The sequence below is a fragment of the Hylobates moloch genome, unplaced genomic scaffold, assembly GCF_009828535.3.
Source record: "Hylobates moloch isolate HMO894 unplaced genomic scaffold, HMol_V3 SCAFFOLD_9, whole genome shotgun sequence".
Classification (NCBI taxonomy): Eukaryota; Metazoa; Chordata; class Mammalia; order Primates; family Hylobatidae; genus Hylobates; species Hylobates moloch.
In genome coordinates, this window is record NW_026652284.1 from 97,315,238 (window position 1) to 97,331,411 (window position 16,174).

At 41.2% G+C, this 16,174-nt stretch overlaps 1 protein-coding gene across 2 annotated transcripts in view; it reads left to right on the forward strand.

Moving 5' to 3' along the window:
- Positions 1-16,174, forward strand: part of SLC30A8 (solute carrier family 30 member 8) — a 244,935-nt gene that overhangs the window by 212,118 nt on the left and 16,643 nt on the right. For both annotated transcript variants that reach the window (XM_058444414.1, XM_032760308.2), the window contains 3 exons: positions 5,833-5,979; positions 10,856-11,009; positions 14,860-15,010. In XM_058444414.1, the coding sequence (XP_058300397.1) occupies positions 5,833-5,979; positions 10,856-11,009; positions 14,860-15,010 (452 nt within the window). The remainder of the gene's footprint in view (positions 1-5,832; positions 5,980-10,855; positions 11,010-14,859; positions 15,011-16,174) is intronic.

Below are 16,174 nucleotides of genomic sequence, written 5' to 3' on the forward strand. Positions count from 1 at the left end.
CTGGTACTGGTTGTTCCTTTCCATGTTTAGTGCTTCCTTCGGGAGCTCTTTTAGGGCAGGCCTCATGGTGACAAAATCTCTCAGCATTTGCTTGTCTGTAAAGTATTTTATTTCTCCTTCACTTATGAAGCTTAGTTTGGCTGGATATGAAATTCTGGGTTGAAAATTCTTTTCTTTAAGAATGTTGAATATTGGCCCCCACTCTCTTCTGGCTTGTAGAGTTTCTGCCGAGAGATCTGCTGTTAGTCTTATGGGCTTCCCTTTGTGGGTAACCTGACCTTTCTCTCTGGCTGCTCTTAACATATTTTCCTTCATTTCAACTTTGGTGAATCTGACAATTATGTGTCTTGGAGTTGCTTTTCTTGAGGAGTATCTTTGTGGCGTTCTCTGTATTTCCTGAATCTGAATGTTGGCCTGCCTTGCTAGATTGGGGAAGTTCTCCTGGATAATATCCTGCAGAGTGTTTTCCAGCTTGGTTCCATTCTCCCCGTCACTTTCAGGTACACCAATCAGACATAGATTTGGTCTTTTCACATAGTCCCGTATTTCTTGGAGGCTTTGTTCGTTTCTTTTTATTCTTTTTTCTCTAGACTTCCCTTCTCGCTTCATTTCATTCATTTCATCTTCCATTGCTGATACCCTTTTTTCCAGTTGATCGCATCGGCTCCTGAGGCTTCTGCATTCTTCATGTAGTTCTCAAGCCTTGCCTTTCAGCTCCATCAGCTCCTTTAAGCACTTCTCTGTATTGTTTATTCTAGTTATACATTTGTCTAATTCTTTTTCAAAGTTTTTAACTTCTTTGCCTTTGGCTTGAATTTCCTCCTGTAGCTCAGAGTAGTTTGATCATCTGAAGCCTTCTTCTCTCAACTCGTCAAAGTCATTCTCCATCCAGCTTTGTTCTATTGCTGGTGAGGAACTGCATTCCTTTGGAGGAGGAGCGGTGCTCTGCTTTTTAGTTTCCAGTTTTTCTGCTCTGTTTTTTCCCCATCTTTGTGGTTTTATCTACTTTTGGTCTTTGATGATGGTGATGTACAGATGGGTTTTTGGTGTGGATGTCCTTTCTGTTTGTTAGTTTTCCTTCTAATAGACAGGACCCTCAGCTGCAGGTCTGTTGGAGTTTGCTAGAGGTCCACTCCAGACCCTGTTTGCCTGGGTGTCAGCAGCGGTGGCTGCAGAACAGCGGATTTTCGTGAACCGTGAATGCTGCTGCCTGATTGTTCCTCTGGAAGTTTTGTCTCAGAGGAGTACCCGGCCGTGTGAGGTGTCAGTCTGCCCCTACTGTGGGATGCCTCCCAGTTAGGCTGCTTGGGGGTCAGGGACCCACTTGAGGAGGCAGTCTGCCTGTTCTCAGATCTCCAGCTGCATGCCGGGAGAACCACTATTGTCTTCAAAGCTGTCGGATGGGGACATTTAAGTCTGCAGAGGTTACTGCGGTCTTTTTGTTTGTCTGTGCCCTGCCCCTAGAGGTGGAGCCTACAGAGGCAGGCAGGCCTCCTTGAGCTGTGGTGGGCTCCACCCAGTTTGAGCTTCCTGGCTGCTTTTTTACCTAATCAAGCCTGGGCAATGGCGGGCGCCCCTCCCGCAGCCTCGCTGCCGCCTTGCAGTTTAATCTTACACTGCCGTGCTAGAAATCAGCGAGACTCCCTGGGCGTAGGACCCTCTGAGCCAGATGCGGGATATAATCTCCTGGTGTGCCGTTTTTTAAGCCCGTCGGAAAAGCGCAGTATTAGGGTGGGAGTGACCCGATTTTCCAGGTGCGGTCTGTCACCCCTTTCTTTGACTAGGAAAGGGAACTCCCTGAGCCTTTGCACTTCCCGAGTGAGGCAATGCCTCTCCCTGATTCCGCTGGCGCACAGTGCGGTTCACCCAATGTCCTGCGCTCACTGTCTGGCACTCCCTAGTGAGATAAACCCGGTACTTCAGATGGAAATGCAGAAATCACCCATCTTCTGCTTCACTCACACTGGGAGCTGTAGACCGGAGCTGTTCCTATTCAGCCATCTTGGCTCCACCCCACAAAATGCTTCTTGAAGGGTTAAATGTTTTGTATTATGTTAATGAAATGTTTCCTTGTTTCAGTTTTGTAATGATTAACAAAGAATCAAGGATGAGTGTTGACTTTTCATCAAATACCTTTAGTTTTGAATTTATTGTTTTTTAAAGCTTTTTGACCCATGGTTGAGGTGTGTTATGTTACGAGAAACATGATGTGATCTTTGCATTTTTGGCATTATGATAGAGCTATTATTTATTTAATGCTTACTATGTGTTAGAAGCTGTGATGAGTGCTTTCCATGTATTACCTTAATTAATCCTGGTGAATTCCCTAAGAGGTAGCTCTCATTGTTAATCTCACTTTATAGAAGGAACTAGAAGCACAAAGGCTAAAACACTTTGAATATTAAACACTGAAATAAACGTGAGCTATACATACATCTAAGAAAGATGATAAACACAAGTGAGATAATTATGCAATTTTGGGTGAATCAGTGAGTGAGGGTGGTCACAATGGTGGTAGTTACATCAAGGAATAAATGTTTGCAAAGTGAAAATTGTCAGGAGTGCCTCCTGCTATCACACAGTTCAAACTCAAGAAAAAATGAGCCGGGCTTGCTGAGCACTTTCATACTGTCTCTGTTTATGGGGGGCATCTGTATGATGATCATCTACCTTACACGTATTTATTTTACAATCATTTGTTTCCATTCATTCTTTTTTCAGCCCACTTACTCCAGTTTCATAGCTGGAGTCTGCCCCAGCAGCTCAGGGTTCAAGGTGGGAAAACAGCCCTCCCATCACAGGGCACAGTCACACCCACACTCACTCCCGCCAGGACCATGTAGACGTGCCAGTGAACCTCATGTGCACAGAATGTGGGAGGAAACCCTAGTACTCATAGAAAACCCATGCAGACATGGGGAGAACATGCAAACTCCACACAGACAGCAACCCTGTTCAGGAATCCATTTTATTTTCTTATCGACATTATAAACAAAGGAAGTTGAATGAAATGACGTTATATGAGGACGTGTTGTTGTACTTGTTAAATAACAGCTCAATGGGGTTTTGACACAACATATGGTATAGTATCATAATAGTATTCACAAAATAATTAAAGAATTTAAAAAAATATTAATTAATAGCACGCAACTCTGTAGCCCAGCAATGGGACACATGGCTAAGGTTGTCAGATAAACATTCTTTCATTGCTGTAAGTCTGTGTTCTCCATGGAAACCCACATAGGGAATTAACACCATCTCAATCGGAGGTGGTTTGTGAGACCCAGGCCCCATCGTTCCTCTGCTCTACTGCTGTCACCTTTACTCCACAGGCCTTAAGTCTTCCAGGTCTGAGTCTTTTCTATGTGTCTCTTATCTTGTTATAAGTGTATTGCTCTCCACATCTTGTCAAGTATTCCAGAAATATGACTGCTGCTGCCCTAGTTCATGCCTTTATAATTTCCCTTCGCTAACACTATCGAGACTTTTTTTTTAATTTTTTTTTTTTTTTAAATGGGATCTCGTTCTGTCACCCAGGCTGGAGTGCAGTGGCGTGATCTCGGCTCACTGCAAGCTCCGCCTCCCAGGTTCAGGCCATTCTCCTGCCTCAGCCTCCCGAGTAGCTGGGACTACAGGCGCCGGCCACCATGCCCAGCTAACTTTTTATATATTTAGTAGAGACAGGGTTTCACGGTGTTAGCCAGGATGGTCTTGATCTCCTGACCTCGTGATCCACCTGCCTCTGCCTCCCAAAGTGCTGAGATTACAGGCATGAGCCACCGAGCCCGACCAGAAGTTTCTCTTAAATACAGATCTCAACATGTCACAGCCTTGCCTCAAAATAATAAGTAGATCTCCTTAGCCATAGAATCACATTCAAACCCCTTGGCTTGACATATAATACCCCACACAGGCGTTTCCAACCTGCCTTCCCAGGCTCATTTCCCATTTTTCCTCCAACATTCCATACCTTCTGCTTTTCCCGAAAAGTGCTATGTTCTTTCACTCTATTTTAGTCCTTGCTTTTATCTCTTCCTGAAAACCCCTTCTCTTTTTGCTAATTCTTACCCCTCTCTTTGTGAAAAGTTCCTCACTCTTCCCAGTGAGGGTACCTCTCTGATCCCTTAGCCTATTAACTTGTCTGTGGTACAGTGAGTGTTAAACAAGGAGATCACTGAAGAGAGGCTGTTATTTGTTTATCTTGGTATACCCAATCCCTGGTACCATGCACAGTAAGGGCTCAATAAATATTGGCTGGATAATTGAATTAATTGTCAATAATACTCCATGCTTTTAGAAGCAAATGCAAGATCAGTCACAAACTACCTCTTGCAAGCAGTTTGCTCTATGCATCGGTGACTGCCCACAGTTTTCTGGATGGCTCTTATAAGTAGCTCTGAAGGTTGCAAAATGGTTTTCAGTTTCCAAGCCTCCATAGTAACATGCTTCTTCCAAAGCAAGCCCTTTTTCTTTCTCAGGTGCCTGCTGCCTCAGCTGAGACTGTTGAAGAGAGTTTATAAGACTGACTTCATTTCCTTGATTTAGACTATATTTCAGCCCAGCACATAGAATCATCATCACTCATTGCTGTGATTGCAGCATACTGCTTATCTGCATGGAGTTATTCTCTGGGCAAGAAATAATGCCTTATTAACACAGTTTTATCATCGGGACCAAGTTTGGCAGATAGAGCAACATTAGAGGATAATTGGAAGGACAGCTGATTTGTTAGCAAAATGTTGCTTTTGGGTAATGAATCATTCTGATTTTTGCAGTGACTGTTCAGTAACAAGCTTGAAGATTACTTTGCTTCAGCCCATTAAACCTTGACAAACCAGTTATTAACTACGGCTAGAGCCAATGGCCTGTGGGGATTATTGCAATTATGAGTCATCTATGTAATTTTTAAAAATCATTAGGTGAGACAAGGTGAGTCTGATGATGGCGGGGCTGATGGCTGACAGTCTCTGCTATTTTGTAGTACACAAGGCAATAAACAGCTGTAGGGAGAACTAATCAGTCAGCAAAAGCCCTTTGCTGGGAAGATGTAATAAGAGCAATAAAGGTTATTGCTCTCAAACAACAAACCATGTCTGGAAAGGAAAGGGCAAGGTTTTTTCTTTAACTTCTATTTTGGAGGCTGGAGGTCTTTTCTCAAAGGAGGATTAGAGGGAAGTAGAGGGAGCACATCAAATAAAGGGAAAAGCCAGGCAGGACTCTCATGGCTTACATTGCATCCCTATGCTTTATTGGATTGTAGCACTCAAGATGCCCATTGGAAGGTACCTGCCCTTTCTCCTTTCTGCTCCCTGTTATTTATTACAGGGATTTCAAGCTCAGATGGATAATATAAATTAATTGAGAAAAAGGAAAGGGTAAAGATGATGATTAAATTATAAGTCAAATAAAAACACATCTGTGGGCCAGATCGCAACATCTAGTTTATAAACAAAAGTCCATGTCCTCAGTCTGGATTATGAGACTCTTTGAATCTGGCCCGCACTGCTTCAGCCTGATTCTCTTGTATTCTCCTCTTTTGAATCCTTATACCCCAGTCTAACTAAGGTGTTCTCCAGATGTGCCTGCCCCACACTTTCTATGTCTTTGCTACCCCAGGAATGGGTAGAATTTCTCCTTTGAAATTGATTTCTACATGTTCAAATCATATCCACTCTCTGAATCGCAGAAGGAGTGAATTAAATCAACTTTAAGATCTCTTTCTCCTCTGAAGTTTTGTGAGTCTGTGGCATTTTCGCCCACGATGGTTAGCATGTCTGTGAATCTAGCTGCATTCTGGGGTCTTAACACAGTGTACTATTTTGCATTCTCTAGGTGGGCACATTGCTGGGAGTCTTGCTGTCGTCACAGATGCTGCCCACCTCTTAATTGACCTGACCAGTTTCCTGCTCAGTCTCTTCTCCCTGTGGTTGTCATCGAAGCCTCCCTCTAAGCGGCTGACATTTGGATGGCACCGAGCAGGTACAATTCATAGAGTGAGCAATAACAGCAGGCTGGTGCTGCAAAGTCAAACCAAGGGTAAAAATGGAAGACACAAAGCAAAGCCTTGTTGGAAAATCCTTAGAGACACATTTCTGATGCACAGGATAAAACAAATGTGTATGTGGGAATGTGTGTTTTCAATATTAATTCAGATAACAGACAGATTAATGGTGCTATCTCTAGTCCTCTGGGACAACAGGAACATGTGTATCACTTCAGCAACTGTCCCAGCCTCAGGGACTCTGTGTATGGTGACAGACATAACGCAATTCATTAAATTACTCTGCATCCCTGGAAGAGAGGATAGGAGTAAAGCTTCTGCCATATTGCAAAGTTAGGCACAGAGCACCCAAGAGAGTTATAGAGATTGAAGAACTTCGTATAGAGGATTCAGGAATAGAATATAGGCTTTCTTGCTCACACAAAGCATTTAGCCATTCAGCCATTGGTCCAATGGAATATCTTGCGTGATCAATCCACAATAATGCAAAAAAGGAGGAGGAGAAGGAAGAGGAGAGGATGAAAGTTCACTTTTTCTCCTTTCTTGCAGCTGGTTCCTTCACTGAATAACTGCTTACTCTGTATAGGAAGTAGCCAAGGTCATGATAACGGGGGTGTGTGTGTGTGTGTGTGTGTGTTCTTTATTGCTCAGTTGACTGTTGTAACAGGATGAAAGCAAACACGTGCTGAAACATGTGCCTGAGCCTTGCCTGCCATTTATTACATGTGGTTCACATGTGCTTCCTTAAATAATTTCACAACAATAGACAAATGAATCCACTCTGATTGAGAAAGGGAGAGAAGTCTAGTGCAAACTCCAGCCTTCTCAACTAATAATTATAGGGATTTCAAATAACATGTATGCACTAAAACAGACATAAATAACTTAACCAAGTAGCATAAATAAACAACTTGGAGGTTTCTAAATTTGGTCTATAACACATTTGACTCTATGCTTTTTTAAATTTTAATTTTAATAAGTTCTGGGGTACATGTGCAGGATGTGTAGGTTTGTTACATAGGTCGTGTGCTGTCATGGTTTGCTGCACCTATCAACCCATCACCTAGGTATTGATAAGGGTTTTTACTTTGACTCATTTTTACAATCCATCCCTAACCCACCCCCACAACCCCACACTCCGCAACTTCAATTCTTCTCCTCTGTGTTATTCCTTCTATCAGCTGGAGGAGCTTCTGGCTGAATATTTTGTGCAAATCATGTGAACAAATAGCCACAATTCCACATTTTCACACTGGTTGAGAACATCAATGTAGAAGAAATTGGAGAGCTGAGCAAGGGTGGCCAGCCTTCACTGAAAGGGCTGCTAGACACATATCACAGCTTATAGACTGATACCTGTGGACTGCAGCTTTTCAAGTTTAGAATGGCAGGAAGTCCTAATTTCATACTAAACACTTGATCATCGCAAGTGTTTTGACTTGCTTCCCTTTAACATTCAAGAGATGAGGCAATAAACAGCAGTAAAGAGAGTTCGCCACAATGTGATCTGAGAATGCTTTTGCCAGTGCTTGAGCAGCGCTACACTTGGAAAACATGGACCTCTAGCTAAGCACCTATTATTTGTCTGTGTAAAGTTTTACACATACTTGACCCTTTCTGATACCATTTGTAAAAGCAGTTTTGTAAACCTAGGATGATTTGAAAACATAGGGTGAACTCAGAATGTAGGTCTCTGCTTGTACTTTGGCATCGTGGCCATGGAAGACCCTGAGCTGTTAATAGAACTGTCTGCTACAAGGGCAATATTCTGTAATATACAGTAAAATGCAGCTACTGAGCACTTTAAATGCAGCTAGTGCTACTGAAGAACCAGATTTTTAAATTTACTTAATTTCATTTTAAACAGCCATGCATGATTGGTGGCTACCATATTAAACAGCACCTCTATAGATACAGAGGTGAGTCCAACACATTCATACCCAACACATCCATAATCTGGCCAACCCAGTGAGCCCGGCTAAGCAATCATGGTAGCATTTACCAATGATCCTCATGTGCCTCCTGTTCTAACTAGTTTACTTTTGGATTTCTGACTCTTTGTTTTGTCTTGAGATCTGACTCCCGAGTCTTGCTCTTGGTATTGAGCTTTACCCCGCCAGCTCTTTTCCCACTGTGCTTCCTAACCAGGGGTTTTGAGTTAGACACGCTTCGCTTTCATACCCTGATTTGGAATTTCATGGGTAGGAAGCACACTACCTGACATCCACAGACTCAACCTCCATTTCTGGCTAACCAGAAATTCTTGGGCCTAGTCCTCATTAACTTCTTCTGCAAAGGGGAGTTGTAAGTAGCCTGAGTAGACTAATAACAATTTCTTGAGTGTTTGCTATATGTTGTATTAGGTTCCTTGGGCTGCCTTAATAATGTACTACAAATTGGGTACATTATTTTGGGGGGTACATTATTAATTTTCGAAACAAATTATGAAGGTTGTCTATGAATGATTGAGGTTTGGGAAATAATTGCCACACACTGGGTAATAATATATTACATTACTCGGTTTTAAGTACATTTCTGTTTAAACACAGACATTTATTGTCTCACAGTTATGAAAAACAGAAGTCTGCAATCAGGCATCAGTGGGGTTGGTTCCTTTAGAGGTCTGTGAGGGGAAATCAGTTCCAGGCCTCTATCTTAGCTTCTGGTGGTTTTCTGGCAAACTTTGTCATTCCTCAGCTCATAGAGCTCTGCTTTCATCTTTACATGGCATTTTCCCCATTTGCATGTCTGTGTCCAGGTTTCCGCTTTATTTTTTTATTTTTATTTTTTTTTGAGACGGAGTCTCACTCTGTCACCCAGGCTGGAGTGTAGTGGCGTGACCTCGGCTTACTGCAACCTCCACCTCCCGGGTTCAAGCAATTCTTCTGCCTCAGCCTCCCGATTAGCTGGGATTACAGGCATGCACCACCAAGCCCAGCTATTTTTTTTGTAATTTTAGTAGATGCAGGGGTTTCACCATATTGGCCAGGCTGGTCTCGAACTCCTGACCTTGTCATCCACCCACCTCGACCTCCCAAAGTGCTGGGATTACAGGTGTGAGCCACCGCGCCCAGCCCTGGTTTCCACTTTAAATAAGGACACCAGCCATATTGGGCCCATCCTACTCCAATGTGACCTCATCTTAACTAACTTCATCTGCAATGACCCTATTTCCAAATAAAGTCACAATCTGAGGAATTGAAGATTAGTACTTTTTTTTTTTTTTGAGACAGAGTCTCACTCTGTTGCCCAGGCTGGAGTGCAGTGGCACAATCTCGGCTCATTGCAACCTCCACCTCCCTGGTTCAAGCAATTCCCCTGCCTCAACCTCCCGAGTAGCTGGGATTACAGATGCACACCACCATGTCCGGCTAATTTTTTTTGTATTTTTAGTAGAGTTGGGGTTTCACCATGTTGGCCAGGCTGGTCTTGAACTATTGACCTCAGGCAGTCCGCTTGCCTCAGCCTCACAAAGTGCTGGGATTACAGGCATGAGCTGCCGCACCCGGCCAAAGATTAGTACTTCAACGTATAAATTTGGGGGGAACATAATTCAACCCATAATCTATGGCAAATTGTTATACATATATTCTATTATTATAATACATATAGATAAGAAAATTCAGGCTCAAATAGGTTAAGTGACTTGTCTAAAGTCACATAGCCAGTCACTGGCAGGCCATATACGTCTGACACTTGAGCTGACGCCTTAAACATCTGCATCAGCATTTCCCATAGTGTGAGAAATGTTCCACAGTTGGTTAGTCAGATAATTTTAAGTGTCACATGGACAATTAATTACACATCCTGATACACATTACAAAATAAACTAGCACATCAAATATGTAATTTCATGGATAACATTGTTTAGGAAGAAGCTAAGTGTAAAAAGTGAATTTATTTGAAAAGAATATCGAGTGGTTAATAAGACAGGTAGCATGTGGATTTGGAAAACGTTATGAAGGTTATCTGTAAATGGCTAAAGTCTGGAAAATAATTGCCACACACTGGGTAATAATACATTACATTGCTCTACTTTAAAAGGAACTAATCTCTGGGATTAGCTTAAAGTGGGGAAGGACTAAATGATGGATTGTACCTGACCACTGACTCACAGAATGTTTCTAGACCCTTCTGGGTTTTTAGAATCTATGGGTTTGAATTAAAGGTCAGAGTGAGTTGTTAACTCCTAAGTGAGCAAATGCACTTTTCTCAGTGGGCAGATTGAGCACCATTTTATCTTTACATATTGATGTAAACACTTCTATTCTGATGCTTCTTTTTCTTACTGTTGCTCTTAAAATGCAGTCAGAGTGTTAGCCTCTGAGCTCACCTCTGTGTTTATAATATGTTACATTGGCAAATAAAACTCATTTTCTTCAAGTGCTCTCTGAAGCTTTCCCTTTTCACTATTTTATTCCATTGAAGGTGCTGGCACTGGCAGGTCGTAAATGTTTTATGGTGAAATTAAGAGTTTCTAAACACATTTTACTCTCTGTGTCTCATTATTTTACCTCCTAATAAGTTTCAATCATTTTAGCACCTGTTTAAATTAAGATCCCCAAGGAAAATGGGGGGTAGGGGCAGGCAGCAATTAATATGTTCTAAAAATTTGCTGGAAATTACTTAGTAACTTGGAGCATAATGACTCAGATGCTGGTGTTTTATGAATGCAACATTAAAATTCCTTCTCTTAGTTTTAAAATCCATCCACACTTTTTTACTTTGTGAATCACTGAATGAACTAACGTGAAGCCTCTTTTTGGGGGAAGCGGCAAAGAGTCTTATGACTCTTGGGGGTGTAGGTGATGGAGTTATCTGTGTGTGGGTTTCTGTGTGTGTTTGAATTCCTAGAGATCCTTGGTGCCTTGCTGTCCATCCTGTGCATCTGGGTGGTGACTGGTGTGCTAGTGTACCTGGCGTGTGAGCGCCTGCTGTATCCCGATTACCAGATCCAGGCGACTGTGATGATCATCGTTTCCAGCTGCGCAGTGGTGGCCAACATTGTGTAAGTCATCCCCTCGTCCCCGCACAGTGCCCATGAGGCTGTCCTGTAACTCTATCTGGACAAAGACTTTTTTAAAAACTCAGTACATGTGAAGATGGTAGAGGCCGGACAGAGTGTTTGAATGGCTCTAAGACTGAAAATAAGGTTGACTGCTTTCGTTTAAGCTAAAGTGTTTTTTAATATCGGCTTCTGCTAGCTATCATGTTTTGAAAGCTTCTGATGTGCCAGAGGCAGGGTTAGGATGTTTGAATATACATGACCAACTTTAATGTTCACGACACCCATGTTATAGATTAGGAAACTGAATCCCAGTGAGGTTAAATACACTGCCAATTAAGTAGTACAGAGCCAGGATTTTAATCCAGATTTGCAGACCCAGAATTGAGCTTCTTTACATTCTGCTCTCAGGCATGCTGGTGGTTCCACATGGGGCATGACTTACTACTGTTCCATTTCTATGGGGTGAGCAGATGATGGCTTCCCAATGAGCTGGGTGGGAAGGGACTCTAAAATGTATTTACTTCAGTCCCCATTTTACTTTTTCATTCTCTTTTGCAACATTTCCATAAAATGGTCATTAGTTTCATATATTTTAATAGAACTCATAAAAGGAAATTTATTTCCCTCAAAAACAGCCTCTTTTATCTTTGCAGCATTGTGACTGCATGAAAATTCTTCCTTACGCTATGTTAGTTAAATTCTCCCTTAAGTTTCAACCTGCTGGTCCATTCTTTGATCTAGGCAGCCTTAAATCATTCTTACAGGAGATGAGCATATGTCCCTTGACAAATGAGTCTGCCTTTCCCAAAATGAACTACTGCATTGCTCAGGCAATGGCGTTTTGAGGCCAGGACTTTGATTTTTTTGAGTCAAATTTCTCCTTCCCATTTGAGGGTCTAATTCTGGGCAACTCTACTTAAAACTCCATCCATTCATCTATCTATCTAGTGATCTAGCTAGCTATCATGTTGATGGACAGAATAATGACGCACTCCCCTAAAAAGATTTAAACATCCTGACCCCTGGAACTTCTGAACATGTTAAATCATATGGCAAAAGGAACTGTGCAAATATGATGAAGGATATTAAGATGGGAAATTATCCTGGATTATCCAGGTGGGTCCACATAATGACAAGCGTCCTTATAAGAGGGAGACAGAGGATCAGAGAGGAGAGAAGATGCTGTATTTCTGATGTTTAAAATGGAGAAATCGGCCTGGAGCCAGGTGGCCTCTAGAAGCTGGAAAAGACAAGAACATGAATTTCCTTCTAGAACCTCCATAAAGGATGCAGTCCTAGAGACCCACTTTAGATTTCTGACCTCCAGAACTATAATAAGTTTGTGTTGTTTTAAGCTGCTAAACCATCATGGTAATTTGTTACAGAAGCAATAGGAAACTCAGCCTATTTATCATCTGCCTATCTATCTTGCAATACAACTTGACACATGCTATGAGGTAGATTTTTACATGAAGGTAGAGAAGACAGTGATCAAAAATGAAGTTTTAAACAGTGGATTTTAAGAGGGGGCACAGTGACATCTCTGGAATTCAAGAATAGCTGAGCTTGTACACTTTGAAAAAGGTCCTCAGGTCATTCTAATAGCCTTGCCCCTTGACATCTCACTTACCCAGCTCTCAGTTTGTGAACCATTGCTCAAAATCTCTGAGCTAAATAATTAGAAGAATGGTGTTTGATCTGCTGTCACTGACTAGATCCCCATCTTTAGCCAGTTAACTTGAAAATGTGTTTCACATTGGCACTGGAAGAAAAAGTGTGAGTAGATCAATGTAAATCTATCACCTCTAGGAGACGAATATGCCAGAGCACACATATTGCTGACTACGGGTCAATAAAGTCTGCTTTGCATAAGGAGAACAATATGGTCTTGAGGCAGAAGGAAGAATGCAAGTATTAACTTCCTGAGAGTCATATGTCACATAGGCTGTCTTGATGCTACACAAAGGTGAAGGCTACAAACCTACCCAACTATCACATCAATCTGGGGCCTCAATGATCAGGTTTGATTTTCTAAACAGATATCATCAAAATTTTCTTTTTCTCATAACTGCTTTTGAACATTGACCTTAACATTGCAGGTGCTTTTTACACTCAGAGAGTCAAGGCAGTTGGAAAGCTCTGCCTTCTTTGTGCAAGTAGATATTTATGGATAAGAATGCTGAGTGACTATATTTTCTCCAAGAACTGGGATTACAGGTTTCAAATGCTGCTAGATGCTGTATTGTTTGAATATAAAGATATCAGAATTGTGATTCAGGAATAAATCTATTCCCTGGGGACTCAAAATCAGGACAGAAAGTTCCAATAGAAGTTGTGAAGAGATTCTAGGATGAAGGTTATAAATACAGCCTTAAGGCTATTGCCTGCTAAGTTTTCACTGCCTGAAACATTTCCTCCCCTCAGCATATTTAACTCTAGCTTAAGCTTTTGAATTCAACTCAGCTGCTACGTCTTTCTAACTAAATCAGATTCCTCTGTTGTATTACCCATAGTACCAGTGGACTTATTGTAATTAGAATTTTCCACGTGTGTGTGTGTGTGTCTGTGCGCGCGCGGTGGGGGAGTGGGGTGTTTAATCTTTACCTTCTCCAGCATATTTAAAGCTACATTGGGGAGTGACCACAACTGTTTTCACTCACCTTTACGGCCCAAGCTTTTACAAGTGTCTGCATATGAGTGACTACACAAGTTTTTTTCCTCTCTCTTTTTGTCAATAAGATGAGTACAAGAATGAATGACAACGTGATGAACACACATGGCAGATCAGATGAGGGTCTGTGATCTGTCAGCCGTATCAGGCTGTCTAAGGAACCTTAAATGGTAACTCCTAGGTGAGAGTGAATTTCTACCCAAACAATGAACACTTGAAAACTGCACATTCGGTAGTGGTCAGATCTTGATGGCTAGTGGTCATTCCACTTTGTGGTGATGACCTGAGATTTAACAGACACTTTACCTGAAAATAGAATTGGATACATGGTGTTGAACAATATGTTGCTGATTTTACATCTGTGTTCCAAAATGTTTAGAAAAGGTTCAGAAAGGCAAAACACTGTTAGCTGTCAGTGAAAATGTTCTAATTTTACCTTTAGTCTAATACCTCTTAAAGATAAACAGAATTATGTACACAGTTTATAGTGTTTGCTACTGATCACTTTGACTCAGACAAGAGATGCCCAGCTTTGCAATATATTGTGTGTATATGTATGTACACGTACAAGATTTTTCATACATTAATATATTTCTACTTCTGGATTAATAGCTTTATATACATGAGAACAATATTCTTATCATTGGACATTAAGAAATCATTCAAATTTAAAATTCTTTTGAAAATGCAGAAAATTAAGTAAAATAAAAGGTAAAATAAAACTTCAATAAAATTCACTACTTATTTTATTTTTCCCTTCCTGTGTTTTTTGCATTTGAAACCAGTAGTTTTAATTAAGCTCCCAGTGAAGCTTGACTTTAAGCCAGCTCAGTGCCTGACAGTTAGTCAACCTTCAGTAAAGGAGATTTCCTCCCTTCATTATCAAATGCTTGATTTTCATCTAAGAAGTGATGCTTTCCAGTTTCAACATGAAACAGATAAACATTAGGTGGATGAATGAGTAAACTGGATGGGTCTTTGTGGTTTGTTTTTGTGTAAACGTATTAAAATTCTATGACATGTATTTAAACATTAGTCAAAGATAGTTCTTTTTAAAGCATAAATATTTCAACTATCCATCATTTTGGATAATGCATGTTATTGCCAGCTCCTCCATTATGCTGCCTACGTTTTTAAGGCTGGTGTCATGTGTGCTAAGAACATTGTTCTGTCTTTCAGACTAACTGTGGTTTTGCACCAGAGATGCCTTGGCCACAATCACAAGGAAGTACAAGCCAATGCCAGCGTCAGAGCTGCTTTTGTGCATGCCCTTGGAGATCTATTTCAGAGTATCAGTGTGCTAATTAGTGCACTTATTATCTACTTTAAGGTGAGTTTGAGTTTACCCACCATCCTAGTACTTATGTAGATTAGTACAGAAGCTGACCCTCCAACATTAATTTAAAGAGAATAGGCATCCTCTGTTTACCTATACAAACTACTTTGCAAAGCTAAAGCAAGCAAACACTCAACCATGGTGTTAAGATGAACAGCAACAAAACTGTGAATACCTTCAGGTTCTTGGATTATAAGCAATAGGGAACATCTCTGGCTCACTTTAACAAAAAGTATATTTATTGGCTGAAATTTATTAGATGTGCTCCTAGACAGACATCAAAGTAGAAATAAGGGCAAATTTTGATATCTAGATTTTAGAAATGATCCAACTTCTGTCCCAGACACCACACTGAAATAAATGTGTCTCAACAAATTTTTTTTCTGTTTTTGTCACTTCTGAAGAATGATATTTCTGTGAATGGGAGTCCAGTTGACCTAGGTCGTGTCTTGTATCTGCTGCTTGGCTGAAGGGAGGTTAGAGTACCTGATTTCTTGTTCCACCAATATTGCCCACAATGGGGGAGAGGTGACTTCTCCCCCAAAAGCCAAGGTGCTAATGAAAAGTGGGAATGACTCCCCGGTAAGCCTCTGACCCTAAACAAATAAATATCCACTACAGATCTCTACCTGTTAATACTGATAACAGCGATGGGTTAGCAGGCAGAGAATGGAGAACATTTAGCTCTGTCTGTTTGCATCACAGTTGTCTAATTTGCAGAGACTCACAGCTTTTCCTAAAAAAGTGAAAACATGGAAATAAAAATTACAAAGACATATCTAAATTCAGTTGAGCAAAATGATCACTGAAAGCTTTAAGTCTAAGGCAAAACCAGTTCAAAATTGTAAGGGTAAATGGAGTTTGAGGGTCCACTGAAAAAGGTTGAGTTGATGCTGAATTTCTTAAAGATAGTGGGGCACAGACTTCTGGGGCATAGAACTTCCTCAAGGGTAGAAAAGCAGACATTTCACCCTGAGGCTAAGGGTTCCAGTGAGGAGACTGAGCAAGGATGACACTTTGGTTCACACCCTTAAGACTGCATCAAAGATGCCAGCCTCGAGTATGTGCGATACTTGAGAGGCAAAGAAATAAACTCACTCCAGTCAGCCAAGAGCATAGTCCAGCTGTATGCTGGCCATATGCAATTTCTGAACAAGT